The following is a 23,036-nucleotide window of genomic DNA, read 5'->3' as shown; positions in this document are numbered from 1 at the left end:
GTGTCATTAGTCACAGCTACAGATGACAGAATGCAACTTAGGCTTTGGTGTCCATTGAACAAAGGTCTTCAAAGGTCAGGCGGGCGCGTCGATTATAATAATAATATACAATGTATAATAATGATCACAATATTGAAGATAAGAAGAAGAATTCCCAAGCTTGTTGGCTTGGGAAGCCTAGTGATTCACCTTCCCTAAAGAATGCATAAGATTCGAGACATGTCCATTAAAGGGGCACTATAGGCAGCATCTTGGTAGGCAACATAAAGTTACACAAAGTAGCCAGTGAGTCTCTCACCTCTCACAGTTTGTCCTAACCTAGTCACGCCTGTAACAGGGATACATTCAGTGATGAATCAAATAAGACCTAATGCCCTTACTCTGTTTATAAGTCAGCTAAAGTTGGCCAATTTGACCCCCTGCTCCTACATAGTCCCTCTTTAATGGAAAACTATAGGCAACAGCTAGGTAGGCAAGATAAAGTTACACAAAGTCGCCAATAAGGGTCTCTCACACAACAGTATGTTGAAACTATGCACACGTGTTCGAGTGAGTGATAAATCTAACTCCTCCGTGGTGGCGTGGTGCAAATACCGCCTGCCCTCGCCCCTGTGTAAAACGAAGTTTTGTGTACATCGAGTAGTACATTCCATCTTGCATAATGGAGCACTTGCCAGCCCCTGCGACACTAGAAGTCGATGTCTCTTTCGAAGGGATCAACAAAATGGTAGAAACGTGGCGTATCTTCAGAGAAAGATTTGAAGTGTACATGGTTGCAACTGGTGGGTCAACCAAAGCCGTGGCAGTACAGCGAGCCGTACTCAAGCACCTACTTGGAGTAGATGGTCGGAAGATTTTCGACACATTTCCGGGAATCGAAGAAGGAACGATGAATGAAGCTATACTTGAAAAGTTCACGAGACACTTCGATGACCTAGCCGCGCCAAATAAAACATTCCAACGCCATGTTTTCCGAAATATAACACAGGGACAGCAACAGTTCAATGATTTTTTGAAAGAAGTCAAAGATACAGCAAAGAAATGTGACTTTGGTGACCGCATAAACCAAAATATCTGTGACCAGTTAATTTTCGGTATCGAAGATCAGACCTTGAAGAAAAAGATTCTGGCAACTAAGGATCTTGACGCAGATAGGGTAACAGCGATGTGTCGAACGCATGAGATGGTAACCAAGCAGATTGCCGAGATGGACAAGACAACGACTGATAAAGAAAAAGAAAAAGACGTGGATTCCGTGGCGACAGGAAACAAGAAACGTGGAGCGTCATCATCACGTGGAGCATCGTCATCACGTGGACGAGCACGAAATCGCCAACCTCGAAGTGGAAATTCTGCGCAAAAGGATGATCGTGACAAAAGCTGTGATCGTTGTGGTCTTGTGCATCGTGTACCAAACAGGTGCCCCGCGTTTAAGAAAACCTGTGGTAAATGTGGCAAATTAAATCATTTTCGAGTGAAATGTCATCAAAAAGATGTAGCAGAAATGTCTGATCGCAGTCATGGTGCCGGTTCAAATTCAGATTTGACTGGATTCGTGGAGACGTTGTTCACACATGAAGTGAGCTACAAGTCCAATGGCCGAAAATTGAAATCAAGTGTTAGTAACAATCAATGCTTCGTGACCGCATGGTTGAATGGCAAGCAAAAGGTCAAGTTTAAAGTTGACACAGGGTCACAGGTGAACTTGATTCCTGCGCATGTGCATAAATCCTTGAAACTGAGTGCTAAATTAATGCGAGCTGATGCTAAGTTATTCTCTTACACTGGAGAAAAGATTGCCCTCGTTGGAAAATGTCGAGTGAAAGTACGTGATAAAGAACTTGATTTCTTTGTTACTGAGGGTAACCGCATACCCATCCTGGGATTTCCTGCGTTGTGCGATTTGAACGTTGTCACCATAAATACTGTTGACATTGAAAAGGAGGACAAACCTGATGAACATGAGTTGTACCGTGAATACCGTGATGTTTTCAGTACTAAGCTAGATGGACTGAATGCGCCAAAAGTTGAAATCAAGTTAAAGGACCCAAAGCCAAAACAAAATCCGCCGCGAAGAATTCCGTTTGCGCTGATAAAACGTATAAAACGTGAGTTGAACAAAATGCTGAAAGAAGGCATTATTTCTAAAGTTGAGAAAGCCACAGACTGGATAAATTCGATGGTCGTGGTGGAAAAGCCAAATAAAGAGCTGAGAATTTGTTTAGATCCGAGAAACTTGAACAAATATATCGTGACTGATCATTTCAGAATCCCGACACAAGAAGAACTTGCTTCAAAGTTATCTGGCTCAAAGTACTTTGCGAAACTAGACGCAAAAGCTTCTTTCTGGCAAATTTTGCTTGAGGAGGAAAGCTCGATCCTCACAACTTTTTCAACTCCATTCGGGAATTTCAAATTCAACAGGCTCCCATATGGACTTAAACTTAGCAGTCCGGTGTATCAGAAATATATGACCGATATGTTCAGTCATTTAGTCGGTGTAGAAGTGTACATAGACGATATTTTGATTCATGCCGCAGACAAGGAAACGCTGAAGAAACGAGTGAGAGAAGTTCTGGAAGTATGCCGAGAAAAGAACTTGAAACCAAACTGGCAGAAATGTGTACTTGAAGAAACCGAAGTAAAGTACATAGGTCTTCTGTTTGATTAGCAGGGGATGAGGATTGATGAAGATAGGCTCAATGCCATCACACAGTTGAAAAATCCGAAATGCAAGCAAGAGTTGCAGAGATTCTTGGGAATGATAGCGTATGTGAGCAAATTCATACCCAACATGGCTGAGGAGACTCGACTTCTCAGGGACTTACTGAAAAAAGACGTGGCATTTGTGTTTGATGAGAATCATAAGAAAGCATTTCAGAGACTCAAAGAACTCTTAGTGAAGTCACCGGTATTGACATATTTTGATCCGAAAAAGGATGTGACCGTTTCATGTGATGCGTCGCGAGATGGCGTAGGTTTTGTACTATTGCAAGGGGACCACCCAGTCGCGTATGGATCTCAATCCTTGACCCCGAGCCAAAAGAACTGGTCCCAAATAGAACTTGAATTGCTCAGTTGTACAATTGCTTGTGAAAAGCTACATCAGTACGTGTACGGTCGTGATTTTCGTCTTGTCAATGATCACAAACCGCTGCAGTATCTGTTTAAGAAACCGCTTGCATCTTGCCCGCCGAGGGTACAACGGTTGATGTTGCGTCTTCAGAAATACAGTTTCGAGTATCAATGGGCTCCTGGAAAATCACTAAACATTGCAGATACTCTGTCAAGGGCCCCACAGCCAAGCAAACCTGAGGACACTGAACTTGATCGCGAGTTGAACTACCAAGTTCACATGATATGTGCAACCCTACCGTTTTCAGCGAAGAAACTTGCTTCATTCAGACATGAGGTAAAATCTGATGCTGAGCTACAGCAGCTCAAAACTACGATTGTGGCAGGATGGCCTCACCACAAGAAGGATGTGCCATTCTGCGTGCGCCGGTATTGGCAATTCCGTGATGAACTCTCAGTCTGTGACAATCTATTATTACGTGGAGAACGTGTCATCATTCCGCAGAAATTCCGCAAAGAAATGCTTGAGAGAATACATGAGGGAGATCTTGGCCGGGACAAATGCCTATCCAGAGCCAAAGCCGCAATGTTCTGGGTTGGTATGGCGACAGAGATAAAAAATTGTGTTGAAAAATGTGCGATCTGTCTCAAATTTCAATCACGTCAACAGAAAGAACCGCTAATATCACATGCTAGGCCGAATCTTCCATGGAATAAACTGGGGACAGATGTGTTCACTTTCCTCAGTAAGAACTATCTTCTTGTTGTTGACTATCATTCGAACTATTTTGAAACCGTGAAACTTGACGATATGACCGCTGAGAACCTTATAGATAAGCTGAAAGCTATGTTCGCCCGACTAGGAATTCCAGAAACTCTTGTCTCTGATAATGGAAGCAACTATGCCTGTGAAAAATTCCGCGATTTCACTGAAAACTGGGGAATAAACCATGTGACTGTCAGTCCTAGGTATCCAAAAGCCAATGGACTAGCTGAAAAGTATTGTGGCATTGCTAAAAAACTCATGAAAAAGGCGAAAGAAACCAAGATCGAGCCGCATATCACGTGCATGAACTATAGAGACACTCCTGTGATTGATGGTAAATCACCAGCTGAACTCTTAATGGGTCGAAAGTTACGAACGCGTTTGCCGGTAAATGAGAAATGTCTGAAAACCACTCTACAGACAAAGACTGTTCAAAACGCGCGCGAGAAGAATGCCATGACTCAAGCCCGCCATTACAATAATACCGCGACAAGACAGCCTCTGGGTGATCTGAAGCCTGGAGACAAGGTTGTCTTTAGACACAATGGAGAATGGATCAAAGGGACAATTGTCAATTCATGTGGTCCAAGATCGTACCAAATCCAGTCTAAGGACAAGTCTTTCCGTCGAAATCGGGCAATGATCAAGCCTGACAAGACTGTAGTTGTCCGAAATCCGCCCAGAAATGAGGATTTGCTTACTAGAGCATTATTGGATGCTCACCCGACTCAGCCTGACACGCCTCAACCGAGTACAAACGTCGGTACTGAAATCAATAACGCATCGTCGGCAGTACACCTAGATCCACCTGCATCACCAGAATCTGCTAGTGAAACGTCGATCCAGAGGACGCCTGCAGAACGAACGCCGATATCGCCAGGAAAACAGACGCCGTTGAAAGCAGCACCCAAGACACCAGTTGTTCAAGTCCAGCATGGATCGAACACAAGTGCGGAGCAAGTTACAACGAGATCGGGACGTGTTGTGAAAGCGCCCAGACATTTTGACGATTTTGTGCACGCAGTCACTAGTGTTCAGGATTCGATTGTGAGCAAAATCTGACTCAAATCATTCGTAGTGCACATACAGCCTGAAGAATGGGTGTAGGCGGATCGCTGCTCATTTTTCATGTTTTGTGTATTTTGTGTCACACTGTATTTAGTGACTAAGACTTGATTTTGTGTCATGCTGTATATTGACATATTTGTGTTCTGTGCTACAATGTTGTTGACAGACTCTCATTATTGTTCATGTTCTAAGTAATTTTCTGTTTAGACTAAAGTTGACCAAGTTTGGTACAACATTTACGTTTAGAATCTTAGGTAAAATTGTGCCTTTAAAATTTCTGTTTTAAAAAAGTATACTAGCATTCACTGGTATGTGTATTCTGTGAGATTGCTAAATTCTAGAGGATTCATTCTGGATAGTGTTTTGTGTTAGACGAGTTTGAGTCGAAATATTCATAATTCAAGGAACACCTAAAGTTGTGTTTGGAATCTTGAGTCAAAGTTTTGACTAGAATTGTTTTTCAGTTACGTGTGTTCCATGTTGTGAGTTTTAATTGGTTTAGAGTAATTGTGAGCTAAGATTATAAGCTACTCCCATAAAAGACACTTGGACTATCAGGACTTCAGTCTCAAAAAGGGAGATGTGCTAGTAGTCTGTTGTACGTCTCTTGTACGACTTTACAGTTTTACATCAGTGCTGACATCTACATTTAGTCATGCAAACTATTGTTATTGCAACATAATCATGTACCCATGCTAATTCCTGTTCCGTTGGAGCATGCGCTCTGGTCTTCTTCCGATGAATAAAAACGTGTTATTTTTGTAACTTATGGTTACGTAAATCCTTGATCATCTCTGGACAAGGTACGCACTGGTTGGCAATCCAGCACGTATGTAAAGACTGGAACAGGGCTTTCCCCCAACGCACTGGTTAAAACCTATGTCGACGGAGGGGGGTTTGGGGGTGCCCCCCCCCCATTGTAACAGCTGTAGTTGTTAGAGCTTGCACTTAACATATGCTCATATTATAATGAAGATCAGACTTCTTTTCCATGACAGCCCCTAAATATTTAATGAGGACTAAATTTACTTTCACGCAGAGCTGAAGTGACGTCATCAATTCTTGTGCAGTATAAGCGCTGTCTGCTACTGGAGTCGGCCCCGACCAAACCAGGCAATATCATCAATATCACGATGGAAAAGAAGTGTGATCTTCATTATATGAACATAATTTATTATTCAGAGGCCCTATCCAGATGCCATTTAAAACCACTAGAAGCTCCGTTTCGGCAAATTTTAACTCCGATCCGGCCCGTTTTGGTTCGTTTCGGTCTGTTTCTGCTTTCTTATGATATGAACCGATTTTAGAGCGAGAAATTTGTTTCCGTCGATCTCTACCATTGAAAAATCCCTTGCATAACTTCGAATTTTTGTGAAAATAAGTATCTGAACTTGGTTTCAAATAGTCTAGAAAGTTACCTTTGTGGTGATACATATGGTATGTGATAAATATTTGTGGAATTTGTGAAATTCGGTTTTCAAACGTGCCGATAATGCAAGTGATCTCGAGTGAATTTTGCAAGTCCTGATATGTCGACAAGTGATATCTCGCCTAAATTCAATTCAAAGATCGAAAATAATATCTGAACTTAGTTTCAAATAGCATACGCAATTATCATTTCGGTGATATAATGCATGCATGTAATAATTGATTAATCTGCCTAAAACGCGCAATTAAAACGGCGAAAGATCTTGATAAACACTCTGGCATGTCTGGTGGCGGTCGCACTAAATAACGACCGGTAGCGCCCGGAGTCTGGCGGAAAAAAAAGGTAGCGCCCGGAGGTTGAATCGGGATTTTTATGCACTTTTAACTGTATATATATGTTGTTTAGATGTATTTCTAACAGTTCTGTAACTTTGATGACCAAGCTTGCACTCAAAGTTGGTGAAATTGATGCTTGTTTATGGACTGCGCTAGCGACCAAAGAATTCTATGGCGCGCGGAAGCGATCACTATTAATATAAGTGTTAAACACTTGTCGCCTTTTGTGATTTCTGTTCAACACAAATCGTTTCCCGACTGCCTGACCAATTACAGGCCCAGCCGAGCATCACGTGATCGACGAGTGGGCGTGTCTGATATCAATTTGTGTTCAACACTTTTCATATATAGAGATTAAGCACGCCTACGTTCAGTTTAATAGGGGCGGTTGCTAATCAGTCACGTGGCTTTGTCTTACACTTGTTTAAACCAATCATATACCACGTTACACACTGACGCAAAACTTCTGCAAGCATGGCAAGTTATGAGTTGATAGGACGGACGATGGCCAGATGATAGCGTAATGGATACGAGAATGGACACTATAGGCACTAATTCAACTTCTGATGGTGTGGGCGATGCCGGTGGTCAAGAAGGAGGTGGTAGGCCTACTGGTAAGTAGCTGATTTCACATTATTTTATCAATTTCGAATACTAGTGTCCCGCAGTATAGTTTGATAGTTCAACAATATACCAGTATTCAGTCATGTCATAGGCCTAGCCCATCATCCACACCATCGTGCCATGCAAACATGGCGTCATCTCATATCATTGCAATGCACGTGCATGACGTGTGTGCATCCTCCCCGGGCATCCTCCCCGCAGTCTACGTGCGTGGCCTTCGCTTGGAGTCATGGACTAAAATGAAACGGCCAGGGGCCATTGTGCTCACCGTATACATCTTTTAGTAGGCAGGATCATGCTTAGTTTAGAGGTGAATATGGTGAACACAATCAGGCATGAAGACTTTTTTTAGATGTGTATTGATGTCAAGTAATAAGACAGGGCAGTATATATAAGTTTATGATCCAACCAATAATTGTCTATGACATCAACAAGATCAATATCGTGTGATTGCTAAGAGTCCCTGCAATAAAAAATTCATCGAAAAAAAGTCATTAATAAGCGAGATATTGCACGTCCTACTTTTTCAGTTTTGACCCCCTGGTGGCCAAATCAAGAATCAGATCAGGCCAAAATTCGGTGTCAGAGATTATCTGATGTAGGGGGTTACATGTACCAACTTTCAAGTTCATAGCTTTAGCAGTTAAGAAACGTGCCATAGTTACACTCGAACGGTCAATTTACGCCATTTGACCTCTGTGACATAGAAAAGGAGGTCAAATCCAAAAATCATAGGAAATGTGATGTATCCTTGCTAGGAGTCCCTGCCATAAAATTTTATCGAAAACAATTCACTCAAATAAGCAAGATATTGCACTTCTTCCTTTTTAGCTCACCTCTTAGCAGAGGTGAGCTTATCCCATACCGTGGCGTCCGTCGTCCGTCGTCGTCGTCGTCGTCGTCGTCGTCGTCGTCCGTCGTCGTCCGTCGTCCGTTAGCAGGGCACGTTTCGTAACTGTTAGAGCTATTGAGTTGAAACTTGGTACACATGTACCCTTATGTAATGACACCTTGGAGACCAAGTTTCGGTCCGATTCGTTTCATGGTTTGGCCACCAGGGGGCCAAACGTTAAAAGTGAAAATATGCAATATCTCCCTTAATAGTAGTCGGGAAATTTTGAAAAAAATATGGTAGGTACTTCTAGCAAAGGTGCATCATATATCCTCCGGGTTTTTGATTTGACCTCCTTTTCAAGGTCACAGAGGTCAAATGGTGTAAATTGGCCGTTAGGATGTAACGATGGCACGTTTCTAAACTGCAATGACTATTGATACCAAATTTGGTACACATTTACCCCTTAGTCAGGTGATCTCAGGGACCGAAGTTTGGTCCAATATGATTCACCACTTGACCACCAGGGGGCAAGATCCAAAAACCTTAAAAATGTGATTATTCCTTAACTTCTTGCCCGATTGCCACCAATTTGATATCATGGGTACATCTAACCACCATACAGTATATGTCACACAGGTTTTTAATTTGACCTTCTTGTCAAGGTCACAGAGGTCAAATGGCGTAAATTCGCCGTCAGGCCGTAACTATGGCACGTTTCTTAACTGCAATGACTATTTATCGCAAATTAAGTACACATGTACCCCTTGGTCAGGTGATCTCAGGTACCGAAGTTTGGTGCAATCTGATTTGCCGTTTGGCCTCCAGGGAGGGGGCCAAATCCTAAATTCTTCAAAATGCCATTATTCCTAGTAATGACTTGCCCAATTGGCACCAATTTTATATCATAGGTACATCTAATTCTAACAACCATTCAATGTGTCACCCGGGTCTTCTTTGATTTGACCTACTTTTCAAGGTCACAGAGGTCGAATGTACTGTAAATTGGCCATTTTGGGGAAATTGTAATTGCTTGGACCTACATCAAACCTAACACTACATGACACAATACCATGCTCTTTATCCATCTTTCCTCCACATGAGGTGAGCACAATGGCCCTGGCCATTTCATTCCGTTATGGCCCCCTGGTGGCCGAATAAAGAATCAGATCAGGCCAAAATTCGACATCAGACGTTATCTGATGTAGGGGGTTATATGCACCAAGTTTCAAGTTCATAGCTTTACTGGTTAAGAAACGTGCCATAGTTTACACTCTAACAGCCAATTTACGCCATATGACTTCTGTGACCTTGAAAAGTAGGTCAAATTGAAAACCCGTATAACATGTGATGTATTCTTCCTAACAGTACCTACCGTAAAAATTTTATCGAAAACAAGTCACTTATAAGCGAGATATCACACTTTTTAGATTTCCACTTTTGGCCCCCTGGTGGCAAAGTTAGGAATCAGATCGAACCAAAATTCAGCACCAGAGGCTATGTGATATAGGGGGTTATATGTACCAAGTTTCAAGTTCATAGCTTTAGTGGTTAAGAAACGTGCCATAGTTTACACTCTAATGGCCAATTTACGCCATATGACCTCTGTGACCTTGAAAAGTAGGTCAAATTGAAAACCCGTACAATATAAAATGTATATTTGCTATGAGTACCTACAACAAAAGTTTTATCGAAAACAAGTCACTTATAAGCGAGATATCACACTTTTTAGATTTCCACTTTTGGCCCCCTGGTGGCAAAGTTAGGAATCAGATCGAACCAAAATTCAGCACCAGAGGCTATGTGATATAGGGGGTTATATGTACCAAGTTTCAAGTTCATAGCTTTAGTGGTTAAGAAACGTGCCATAGTTTACACTCTAATGGCCAATTTACGCCATATGACCTCTGTGACCTTGAAAACAAGGTCAAATTAAAAACCCGTATATTATAAAATGTATATTTGCTATGAGTACCTACAACAAAAGTTTTATCGAAAACAAGTCACTAATAAGCGAGATATCACACTTTTTAGATATCGACATTTGGCCCCCTGGTGGCCAAACAGAGAATCAGATCGGACCGAAAATCAGTGTCAGAGGTCAGCTGACCTAGGGCATTCTGTGTACAAAGTTTCAAGTTCATAGCCCTAGCAGTTAAGAAACGTGCCACTGTTAGGATACAACGACGACGACGACGGACACAGCGCTATCATATAGACTCCCCTTACGGTGAGCCAAAAAGTAGGCCTACTCTACTTTTCAAAATTAGCAACTATAAGGCATTTGTTTAATAGGCCTATGTGATTGTTTAACAAGAATTTTAGATAAGAGTTCAGAAGGTGAATCCCTTTGAATTTGATGGTGACTGGGAGTGTGACCTTTTTGCCAACTTCAACATTTATTTCTCCATCATAGGGGCCTAAATACGCTGCTCATATTTCTAATTTACATCATTTTCATTTGTTTGTGTCACAGACAGAATAATCTTTCCAATGAAATATAGTAGGGGAATTTAATTCCTTCCCACTTAGGAAATATTTACTGAAATATCAGCGGTAACTTTTCCAGACCGCATGGTCTAGCGACGATCTTTTCCCGCCACTTTTTGTTGCACTGGATGGCTTTCTATTTATAACCCTATGAGGCAGGTCAACCTGCGTTGGTGCAGTAACAGTTGTTTCTTGGAGCTTCCTATTAAAATCAAGGCGTAAAATCAATTTTAATGTAGGCCATATCCCGGTTCCTGATACTAGTGATAGCAATTTCGGCTTAATCCCGAATCCCAATAAAAATGCACCTTATCTTCTCCAAATGTGCATTTGATTTTGTATTTTTTTGGGCTTGAATAGATATTCCTACACTGAAAAAATGAATTGACTTATCAAATCATACTTTTGGGGGTACTTTTTTTACAAACAGAGGAATAAGAGAGGAATAACTCTGGCTTTGTGTTACTGTGTTTGTAAATTCTTGGCCCAAGCAGGGCGGGGACAGTGGCCATATTGCAGTGTGTCTAGCATTATGCATGAACATATACATACAAGTACATACTCAGCCAAACAGCTTCTAGACATGAGGAAATTGAGTACTCGTACTGTGCAATGTGAACAAGCGTCAGTTTCATTATTAAAGGACCTTTCCTTGTTCAGGAGAAACTCAACAAGGCGGAACTGTCGTGGGGGCACTCGGATTGTAAGGAAGATTCCTGTGGTGTGTGGTGGCAGTGCACGTCTGTCTATCAGAAATCGACACCCCGATCTGTTTCTACCGTCTTGGTTAAATTCCACGCTTGACCCCACTGCTCGGGACAGGAACTTAACGTCAGTGACCTTAGATGCAGGCCATGTTCCTAAATCAGATAGCAAGAACTCCATCGCAAAGTGCTTGATGGTAAATGCGCAGTCCGCTCGAAATAAGACCACTGAGATACTTGAACTTATTAACGAGAATCAGCTTGATATTCTCTTTATTACCGAGACATGGATTGTGGCAAACCAAACAGACGACCCCATCCTTGCTGCTTTAACACCACCAGGTTACATCTTTCTCAACTTCCCGCGATCAACAGCTGGCGGGGGCTTGGGAATTATCCACCGTCAGAACATAAGCGTAAAATCTGCGAAAGTTGGGCAGTATCAGACCCTGGAATTGATAGAGCTGTCAATTTCCAATAAAACCAAGGTTTTGTTGGTCTATCGCCCTCCTCCGAGCAAAAAGAACAAGCTCAATTTTGGTGGGTTCATGCGGGAAATGGCTGAGTTACTTGACTCGTATGCAACTGAGACCGCCCCTCTAACCATAATGGGGGACATCAACGTTAAAGTGAATCGAAAGGATGATCCAGAAGCCATCAAGTATCTCCACCTGTTGGCTACGCATGGGCTCATCCAAATCATCGACAAACCGACCCACCGATCAGGCAACACCCTAGACCATATCATCATCCGGCCGTCAGCTGTTCTTGTACCAACCTTCACAGTGGAACCGCTAAAAGCCATATCCGACCACTTTCCAATTTTCTTTGAACTCTGCGGTGTCTATAAGGACTGTCCCAGTAACCAGGTAGAAAAGAAAGTACGGAAGCTCAGAAAAATCGACACAGTGACTTTTGCCATGGACATTTGTGAACGGTTGAATAGCCTAAACGGTGAAGAAAATTCTGTGTTGGCCTACAATGATGCCATGTCTTCTTTGCTTGACAAGCATGCTCCGGTGACCACTGTACGTATCAAGGGTACCTCTCGTAAGTCATGGTACAATGATGATATACATGCTGCTCGTAAGACACGGCGTCACCTTGAGCGCCAGTACAAAAAGTCAGGTCTGGAGGTACATCGCCAAATGTTTGCTGAGCAGAGCAAGATAGTGGTGTCATTGATAAATAGGGCAAAGACTGGCTATCTGCATGAGAGACTTGCAGCATGTAACACTCGTGACATGTTTAAAGAGGTAAATGGGCTCCTTTCCGCTGATCAAGGGGGGAAACTTCCCGACTCTGATGACAAACAGGAGTTGGCAAATAAGTTTGCTCATTTCTTTCATGAGAAGATCGAGACCATTCGTGCTGGCTTTGTTAATGAATGTACTAGCCCGACTGTCCCACCTTTGGAAGATCGTTGTCTGACCAGTTTCAGGCCTGTGTCCTCTGATCAACTGCGAAAGGTGATCAAAGAGAGTCCTCCCAAATCATGCGGTTTGGACCCTTTGCCTACTTGGCTACTCAGGGATGATGTTGTGCTGGATGCAATTTTGCCACTGTTGGTTCGTTGTGTAAATGAATCGATTGGGACCGGTCAGGTACAGGACTGCTTAAAGAATGCCTTTGTGACACCACTGCTAAAGAAGTCAGGTTTGGATTGCAATATCCTCAAAAACTATCGCCCTGTGTCCAATCTTCCTTTTCTATCAAAAGTCATTGAAAAGGTGGTGGCGAAGCAGCTCGTGTTGCATATGAAGGTGCATGGCCTGTATGATCCGTTACAATCTGCTTATAGAGTTGGACACAGCACGGAGACGGCATTACTGCGTATCAAGGCAGACATCGATGTGGCTCTTGACAGGGGGCAGGGTGTGATTTTGATCCTCCTTGATATGTCTGCTGCTTTTGATACTATCAGCCATAAGCTTCTGATCTCACAACTTGAGGACAAGCTTGGTATCAGGGGGACAGCCTTGGAGTGGTTTAAATCCTACCTCAGCTCGAGAACTCAGTCGGTGCTCGTTCAAGGGCAAAAGTCTGACAAAATGCCTCTCCTCTCTGGGGTGCCACAGGGCTCCGTGCTTGGCCCTATACTCTTCTCTATATACATCAAACCCCTTGCGGCAATCATTGAAAATCATGACATGTGTCGTCATGGCTTCGCGGACGACATACAATTATATGATACGTTCGATGTCACACCAGAAGGGCTCCGCCTTGCCATTAAAAAGGCTGAATCATGTGTAGCAGATGTTCGGGAGTGGCTTGGCCCCAATCACTTGAAGGGCAATGATGATAAAACTGAATTCCTCATCATTGCGTCGAAGAGAAAGCTGTCAAGACTTGAGCCACTTCCTTCAATCCAGATCGGATCATCCTCTGTTACTCCCTCATCTCAGGTTCGAAATCTTGGTGCTGTTTTTGATGCAAACATGTCTATGTCACAACAGGTGTCCCAAGTGGTGAGGGGGGTTTACTATCAGATCCATAGAATAGCAAAGATCAGACGATACCTGGACAATACCACCTGTGCCAGAGTAATAAATGCGCTAATAACATCTCGCCTGGATTTCCAAAACGGTCTTTTGCTCGGATTACCGGGCTGTGAAATCCAGCGCCTTCAAAAAGCACAAAATGCTAGTGCTCGCCTCTTAACCAGGTCCAAAAAGAGAGAGTACATAACCCCTATTTTAAAATCTCTTCATTGGTTGCCGGTGACATCACGTATCGACTACAAAGTTCTTCTCACAACCCACAAGGTCATCCATCATGAGGAGAGCCCACAGTATATGAAGGAACTTCTCAGTCTCCGTGCGCCCGGCCGCAGACTTCGGTCCTCGGATGACCCTTGGCTCCTTGCCATCCCACGTTCAAATGGGGTCTTCGGGGATCGATCTCTGTGTGTCCGGGCCGCGGGGCTGTGGAACGCCCTTCCAAGCTGGTTACGTGATGTCACTGTGCTAAACACTTTTAAGAGTAAACTCAAAACTCATCTTTTTATCCTAACATATTCAGAGTAGGCCATACATGTTTTAAATATTGATATTTTCCGGATGTTTTTAAACTGTTTTTTATCCTCATGAAATCACCACTTTTAATGTACTCATTTAATATTATGTACAGTGCTTAGAAAATGTATGCACCATTATTTTAGCACTTTAAATCAAATAAATTATTATTATTATTATAAACAATTGAGTAAAAAAATCCTCGAGGGCTGTTTTTGAGTCATCCCGATAAGTTTTTGGTCATCTCAATAAGATATTCAAGGGAAGATCCCGATTCCTGTTGACTGAATCACATGGGAAAATTTCTACCCCACACTCCTTATATAAACAAAAAAATCCTTAAGCCAGCAACTCCAACCAATCGGGCAAAGTATCAGTTACCTGGTCTGGATTCCTGTTATGAATTAAAATTCCGAAGTCCCTCGTGTGTAGGATGACACATGAGGGATTTCTCACCAACTTAGTTGGTTTTAAAATTAAGAACAGGTGCACAGGTGACATAAAGACATAAAATCCTGCACTATTTTTAGGCCAAAATAGATTTTATCTATTATTATTGTAATGAAATGGCCAGGGCCATTGTGCTCACCTCATGTGGAGGAAAGATGGATAAAGAGCATGGTATTGTGTCATGTAGTGTTAGGTTTGATGTAGGTCCAAGCAATTACAATTTCCCCAAAATGGCCAATTTACAGTACATTCGACCTCTGTGACCTTGAAAAGTAGGTCAAATCAAAGAAGACCCGGGTGACACATTGAATGGTTGTTAGAATTAGATGTACCTATGATATAAAATTGGTGCCAATCGGGCAAGTCATTACTAGGAATAATGGCACTTTGAAGAATTTAGGATTTGGCCCCCTCCCTGGAGGCCGAACAGCAAATCAGATCGCACCAAACTTCAGTACCTGAGATCACCTGACCAAGGGGTACATGTGTACTTAATTTGTGATCAATAATCATTGCAGTTAAAAACGTGCCATAGTTACGGCCTGACGGCGAATTTACGCCATTTGACCTCTGTGACCTTGACAAGAAGGTCAAATTAAAAACCTGTGTGACATATACTGTATGGTGGTTAGATGTACCCATGATATCAAATTGGTGGCAATCGGGCAAGAAGTTAAGGAATAATCACATTTTTAAGGTTTTTGGATTTTGCCCCCTGGTGGTCAAGTGGTGAATCATATTGGACCAAACTTCGGTCCCTGAGATCACCTGACTAAGGGGTAAATGTGTACCAAATTTGGTATCAATAGTCATTGCAGTTTAGAAACGTGCCATCGTTACATCCTAACGGCCAATTTACACCATTTGACCTCTGTGACCTTGAAAAGGAGGTCAAATCAAAAACCCGGAGGATATATGATGCACCTTTGCTAGAAGTACCTACCATATTTTTTTCAAAATTTCCCGACTACTATTAAGGGAGATATTGCATATTTTCACTTTTAACGTTTGGCCCCCTGGTGGCCAAACCATGAAACGAATCGGACCGAAACTTGGTCTCCAAGGTGTCATTACATAAGGGTACATGTGTACCAAGTTTCAACTCAATAGCTCTAACAGTTACGAAACGTGCCCTGCTAACGGACGACGACGACGGACGATGGACGCCACGGTATGGGATAAGCTCACCTCTGCTAAGAGGTGAGCTAAAAAGTATCAGTGAAAAGAGGAAAAGGAGAAGTCGATGGGATGATAGGAGGTTTTGGGCAAAACCGTGTATTATGAGAAGGTACAGCCTTGGCGGATATGTATAAGCCTGATTGCGGGCCTTATTTGCATCTTTCTTAATACTAATCTGGTGATAAAGAAGAGTTAAATTGTGGCCCAACTATGTTGTTGACTGAATCACACGTGAAATTTCTACCAGCACACTCCTTATATAAACAAAAAATTCCTTATAAAAACAAAAGATGCAATCCAGAAGGCAAAGTATCAGTTACCTGGTCTGCGTTGCAAACACATTGGCCTATTCCTTTTATAAATTAAAATTCCAACTAAGTTGGTGAGAAATCCCTCGTGTGTACGTATTCCCCCCCCCCCCAACTTGTCATCAAATGTGACATCTCCTTCACCCCAGACACCAAGATCCAATAAGTTCCAAGTGGTTTTGACAAGTAGACAAATAAATATTTCTAATGACACCTTTTTCTAATCAATGCCATGTGTCTGAGGCTGGAGAAAATCACACTTTGGATCTTGGTATGGTTGACAAGCCCAGGAAGATTGGTGCCTAAATCCGCTTCAAATTGTTTTGCCAAACATTCCCTGATTTATGGTGACGTGGGTTATCACTTCACTATTGACGTTTGGGCCCTTCTGCGTCGAAGTTAGTAGAAATTGGTGGTCCAAGGAGATTGGGCATGTTGCCTATTTAAAAATTTGTTATCATTGTTTTTCAGGCAGTGCTGTTTATGATGACATTCAAAGGACCATAGCCTCATTTGGTTTAGCAACTCAGAGTGTGGTTCAGAACCTGGCTCTGTGCAACTAGCCGATAATTTTCAAGTGCAGAGGGTGACCACGTCAATTAACAGAAAAAAACGAAAACGAAAAAATGAAAAATCTGTAAGAACCATCAAACTCAAGATCACCTGTCTAGATGGGCCAAATGTTCAGACGGTCAACAATCTGAACTCTGTCAAACTTTCCAGTTTGGGATTTGGTAAGTATGCCACACTTTTTTCTGGTGATTCCTATGATGAACCTCACTCAGCAATACACAAACTTAACCTTATTGTCTTAGACCTTATATGACCTTTATCCCTGTGTTCTTAAAACCGATTTCTGAAAAATGTCCTGGTGCCGAATACAGTGGCCATTATATCCCCTCTTGGCAGATAGGACGTCACAGCAAACCCATATCTCATATTTGTATTGATGCTCTATAATTCATGACTGCTAATGAAGTGAATTTCACTGAAGCGCCACCTTTCACGGAATGGCTATAATAATCCATCCACCTAAGACCCCCCCCCTCTTCTGCACAGGACACACCTCTACTGGAACGATTGGATACATAAAAATAGAGCCTTCGTGCAGTAGGCACAACAAATCTTGTGCTACTTTCTCAAAAAATGCAATGATGCATGTTTAATCTAGGCACTATAGGCAATGTTACCCGTGGGCATGAAATTCAAGGGAAGGAGCCACCGCTATTACATACTAATCTAAGAGCCAAGACTATTTAAGAGCCAAATGCCGCCAGGAAAGGCACGAGCAAAGGAAAAATTTATACCTTTGACCCCTGATTGAAACACTCAGTATCACTCAGCCTGGCTACACATAACAAGTTTGGTGAAAATCACTTCATTAGTTTGGTCAAGTGGCATTTGACACTTGTGTGTAATTATCCCCGTCTGAAGGAAAAAGTTTGATAGGGATAGAGCGTGGATCCGTCCGTCCCAATCCCTAACTTTGCAACCCAAGGCGGATTTGCGGTCAATATTTTCAGGGAAGGTGTGTTAGCAGTCAAAGGTGTGTCGCGCACTGCACCGTCACGATACGACCTTTGACCTTGATAGACCCTGTGACCTTTTTAAACCCGAAAATCCTTTCCAGCCCATAACGTTTCCACAAAAGCAGTTTTCTGGCCAGTATTTTCATAATAATATGTAATAGCCATCAAAAGCACACCACCCAATCTTCCCCTAAACAGCATTATATTCTTGTTGACCATAATTTGACCTTGGAGTTGAACCCATCAGTCAGTATGAACCTGGCTGGCTATAGACTAAGTTGGTCGGTTGAAAATCGGTTCATTTTTTGGTGGCAATTGGCCCATACATGTAATGTATGATTGAATTTGATGTGCTGACCTCGGCCTCTGCCCTTATGACCTTGGCCTTTGACCAATTTGAACTTCAGTCACACTCCCGGGATCAACTTGCATAACCCGTACCAAGTTTGGTGACAATATGTGTATTGGCATTAGTCATGAACATTACATGCTTGTTTTCCGTTGCTATTGGAAAATGTGTGCACGATGTTCATTTTTCTTATTGTAAATGTAGAGGATTTTATTTATGGCACTTATTTGCAGAGAACTCAGTTTTTAGCTCACCTGTCAAGGTGTACAAAGCTGCCCCTAGGCAACTTCTACGAAGTTTCGGCCTGATTTGGTTTCAAATATGGCCACTACGGGCAAATTCCAAAATTTTCAACTCAAACTAGATGTCCTAGGATTATGATATCTGAAGACATACCTAATCAGCAAATATCAGCTTGATCAGATTTCAAATATCGCCACCAGGGGGCACAGTAAAAAATTCTTCTTTTGCCTAAACTTTAATGCCAACAAATAAAAATATATGATGTGTTGGTATTGCCCACAAATTTCAACCCGATCAAATTCCAAATATGGCAAAGTCCATTTTTGCCACAACTATGATTCCTAGGTTAATAGTTAGCTATGTGACATCATTCTACGCGCAAGACAAATTTTGGCCCGATCAGATTCCAAAAGCCACCAGGGGGCGAAGTCCAAACCTCATCAATGTCTGCTGTTGATGTCCACAGGTGAGCACGTCCTTGGCCATGATTGAGAGAATCTGAAGAAGTGTCTGATGAATATATACCTAAAGTTAACCCCCTTAGGCTTGAGTCTCAACACCCAAATCATTCTTGATATATGAACTACTAATATATAAATTTTTTTATCTCCAGGTATTCCTTTTCAAGAACCTCCTGTAACGGGGCCTTCACAGCTGAGGACTGGCATCAAGTTTCTTTTGTCTCTCTCGGCACATGACTTTAAAGGGGAGATATACAGGTTGTATCCTAAATTAGGAGATACTCCCTTTAAAGTAATGTCGGCTGGGAGGAACAGAAAATTGGTGCATATTGTAAATCCTTCACCAGCAGCCATCCGTTCCCTTTCCGCCACAAATGCTCCTACTATTTATATCAGGCCGGAGCATAAACTGTCAAATGTATCTGTAAGTATAAATTAATCATTACATTTAAGCTTGCTATTCGATCTCCACAACCATGCTAGTATTATACAAGTTGGTACTATGATGTGTATTCTAAAATACCTTCGTATCACAAATTATGATTTCAAAAGGGAAAATCCATTAGCCTCTTTCTGAGTGCAGAGGGTTTTGATAACGCAACGAAGACCCTCCTGGAAAATCTTTCAAAAGTTTTTTCATCACCCTAAAAGTTTCTAGGGACGTGTAACCTTCATAAAGTACAATGAGTGGACGACCACCTACCATTTTCGAATTATATAGCATGCGCTACAGTCTCAATAATAAAAAATCTGTTGAAAAATGTCGCCATAAATGTCATTTTTAACACTGAAGAACGTCCACCTCAAACCATTCAGTCAGACTGCAAGTCACCAAAGTGGCGTCATGACGACGTACAACACAAATCACTCAGTTAGGTGCATGACATCACAAGGCGGAAATGACGTCTTCTGTGACGTTGTAATGCGCGAGTGAAATTTTGTGACGAGATGCCCAAATTCCTCAATGGTCCAGACAATGGATTCTGCTAATCTTCATCAGAAATATTGCTGTTAAAATCTTTTTACGCTACCTTTTAATATCTATTTTGAGGCGTTTTATGATTGAAATTGAACTTCAGCACATGAATATGCCACCTGTAATATAGGGTTTTACAGGCATTTCAGCTCGAGTCCCAATATTTTGATGTTACTGTGCCAAATCCAAACTCACATCATGAGTGTCATTGCAGCATCTTGGCCTAGACTATTAATTTTGTGTGTATTTGCAGGATAGCATACTTTATCATGGTCATAGGACCCCATCAACAGAAACTTTACAAGGGGATGAAGAAAGGTCTACTAATGTAAGTAGGGCTAGGGTAAATTCAACTGCTTAAAATAAAGCTCGAAATAGGCCTACGTGGTTTGTTGGAAAAGTAATGTTGTCAATGATAAGATTAACGTAGGAATGAAAAATGAAAACACCAAATTTGTTCATGCTGCACCAAATTGTTTTGACCAGTGTGAAGAAGTAAACTCATTAAATTTCATGAAGCACAACGTTAAACATTTTTCACCGTTTTCCATGCCTTTTTGTTTCTCACACGCAAAAGAGATTGTTGTCTCCATGGAAAGAAATTGGTGTATCCGCGGTGGCTGTTAGTGCTAGTGCTGCCTTGGTTGGTAAAAACTGCAAGCAAATTAATCCAAATGGTTTTTAATATCATGGCAACCATTGTACTTACAACACTCTGCGGCAAACGATGATTTTGTTCAGAGATCCGATTCAAATATTGGTTGTGGTCACGCTAAATATCTGGAAGAGGATGTTGCGCATGACGGTATTTTCCTTCATTTTCACCCCAAGCAGACTCGCGATGACATCATTCCCCTTGTCTTGTATCTATACAATGTGCAAGTTATTTAATAGTGATTACCCTTGCTACCTATGTCCAAAGTAGGTACTCCCAGTTGACACCTATTGACCATTTCCATAGACGGTTTTTCCATTCAAATGGTTTTTAATAATTAATTCCAGGAAATACTTGAGATATGATTGTTAGGAAAATTCATCCATTCACTACTGACTTTTGTTGCCCAATGTGAGCACAATTTCCCTGGGACATTTCATTTTTAGCTCACCTCTTAGCAGAGGTGAGCTTATCCCATACCGTGGCGTCCGTCGTCCGTCGTCGTCGTCGTCGTCGTCGTCGTCGTCGTCGTCGTCGTCCGTCGTCCGTTAGCAGGGCACGTTTCGTAACTGTTAGAGCTATTGAGTTGAAACTTGGTACACATGTACCCTTATGTAATGACACCTTGGAGACCAAGTTTCGGTCCGATTCGTTTCATGGTTTGGCCACCAGGGGGCCAAACGTTAAAAGTGAAAATATGCAATATCTCCGTTAATAGTAGTCAGGAAATTTTGAAAAAAATATGGTAGGTACTTCTAGCAAATGTGCATCATATATCCTCCGGGTTTTTGATTTGACCTCCTTTTCAAGGTCACAGAGGTCAAATGGTGTAAATTGGCCGTTAGGATGTAACGATGGCACGTTTCTAAACTGCAATGACTATTGATACCAAATTTGGTACACATTTACCCCTTAGTCAGGTGATCTCAGGGACCGAAGTTTGGTCCAATATGATTCACCACTTGACCACCAGGGGGCAAAATCCAAAAACCTTAAAAATGTGATTATTCCTTAACTTCTTGCCCGATTGCCACCAATTTGATATCATGGGTACATCTAACCACCATACAGTATATGTCACACAGGTTTTTAATTTGACCTTCTTGTCAAGGTCACAAAGGTCAAATGGCGTAAATTCGCCGTCAGGCCGTAACTATGGCACGTTTCTTAACTGCAATGACTATCGATCAAAAATTAGGTACACATGTACCCCTTGGTCAGGTGATCTCAGGTACTGAAGTTTGGTGCGATCTGATTTGCCGTTTGGCCTCCAGGGAGGGGGCCAAATCCTAAATTCTTCAAAATGCCATTATTCCTAGTAATGACTTGCCCGATTGGCACCAATTTTATATCATAGGTACATCTAATTCTAACAACCATTCAATGTGTCACCCGGGTCTTCTTTGATTTGACCTACTTTTCAAGGTCACAGAGGTCGAATGTTATGTAAATTGGCCATTTTGGGGAAATTGTAATTGCTTGGACCTACATCAAACCTAACACTACATGACACAATACCATGCTCTTTATCCATCTTTCCTCCACGTGAGGTGAGCACAATGGCCCTGGCCATTTCATTATAATGATTCTTTTTGATTATCATATATATAATTTTGATTTATAATTGAAATTAGAATATTTTTGAAAGTTCTTTTATCCAACCGTCACCTTTTTGCAGGCCAGCACTCGGGGTCGAAATGTTACAAATCAGCACCTCCCAGCATCGACTGCAGCTGTGGTTGATGAATCTGTCTTGGTGAGTAGGCCTACTCCATAGAAAAATAATGGTGATCATACGGATTCAAGCTCTTTTGACCAATTTGACCAATCAGCACTGGTCACTCGAACTCGAGACCAGATACACCTCCCAAGGTAGTGAACTGAGGCAATAGACTATCATTTGCGTATTCATGAGGTTGATGGAACCAGCTATCAATTAGTGGGACTCTTGAGATCAATCTGTACTGTGTAGCGGCATTTATTTCTGCAAATATATCATGTGTCTTCTGCTAGGAGGCGCAGTATCTCTAGACGCATTGTACGATGTACATAATGTTCTTGAGCAAAATCTTTCCCGATCCCTACATAATTGATCATACAGGTTCACCCTAACCTTGTTTTCAATATCACAGTAGCAGGAGTTTGAAAACATTTATGACGATATCCAATTGCGTAACTATTCGCAAGATCACCAAGATTTTTAGTATCATGGATGCTTCTATTTGGAATAGGTGTCATATCATTGCATTCACCTACTTTTCAAGGTCAAACAACTCATAAAAAAATAATGTCATCAACCGTTACTGCCTATCAAAAACAGGGAGATAGCAGAAGATACCCATTGCTCTAGTCATGATATGGAATGAATCTTTCCAATCATTTATGGCTGTATTTGATACATTTACCCTTTTAATTGTAGCCTCAACAAGTGTGCAGTTGTGGCCATAGGAAGGTAGCAAACACGTGTTTAGTTTGCCAGCAAAACGCTGAATACAATTTGTCTCTGGCAGCTGACCAGAGAAAGGTTAGTAGTTGTTTTGTCCTCTGTA

At 41.8% G+C, this 23,036-nt stretch overlaps 1 protein-coding gene across 1 annotated transcript; it reads left to right on the top strand.

Annotated features, from left to right (window-relative positions):
- The first annotated feature begins 661 nt into the window (after positions 1-661).
- LOC135503451 (uncharacterized) lies at positions 662-2,671 on the top strand. The gene has a single exon (XM_064797026.1). The coding sequence runs from the start codon at positions 662-664 to the stop codon at positions 2,669-2,671; it is 2,010 nt and encodes a 669-aa protein (XP_064653096.1).
- Positions 2,672-23,036: the final 20,365 nt, after the last annotated feature.

This window comes from Lineus longissimus, chromosome 19 (assembly GCF_910592395.1).
Source record: "Lineus longissimus chromosome 19, tnLinLong1.2, whole genome shotgun sequence".
Taxonomy (NCBI): domain Eukaryota; kingdom Metazoa; phylum Nemertea; class Pilidiophora; order Heteronemertea; family Lineidae; genus Lineus; species Lineus longissimus.
The sequence above is the reverse complement of the archived record's forward strand: the minus strand, read 5'-3'. Positions and strand labels throughout refer to the sequence as shown.

Coding starts and splice junctions, on each gene's coding strand:
- LOC135503451 (XM_064797026.1), top strand. CDS start 662: ATGGAGCACTTGCCAGCCCCTGCGACACTAGAAGTCGATGTCTCTTTC.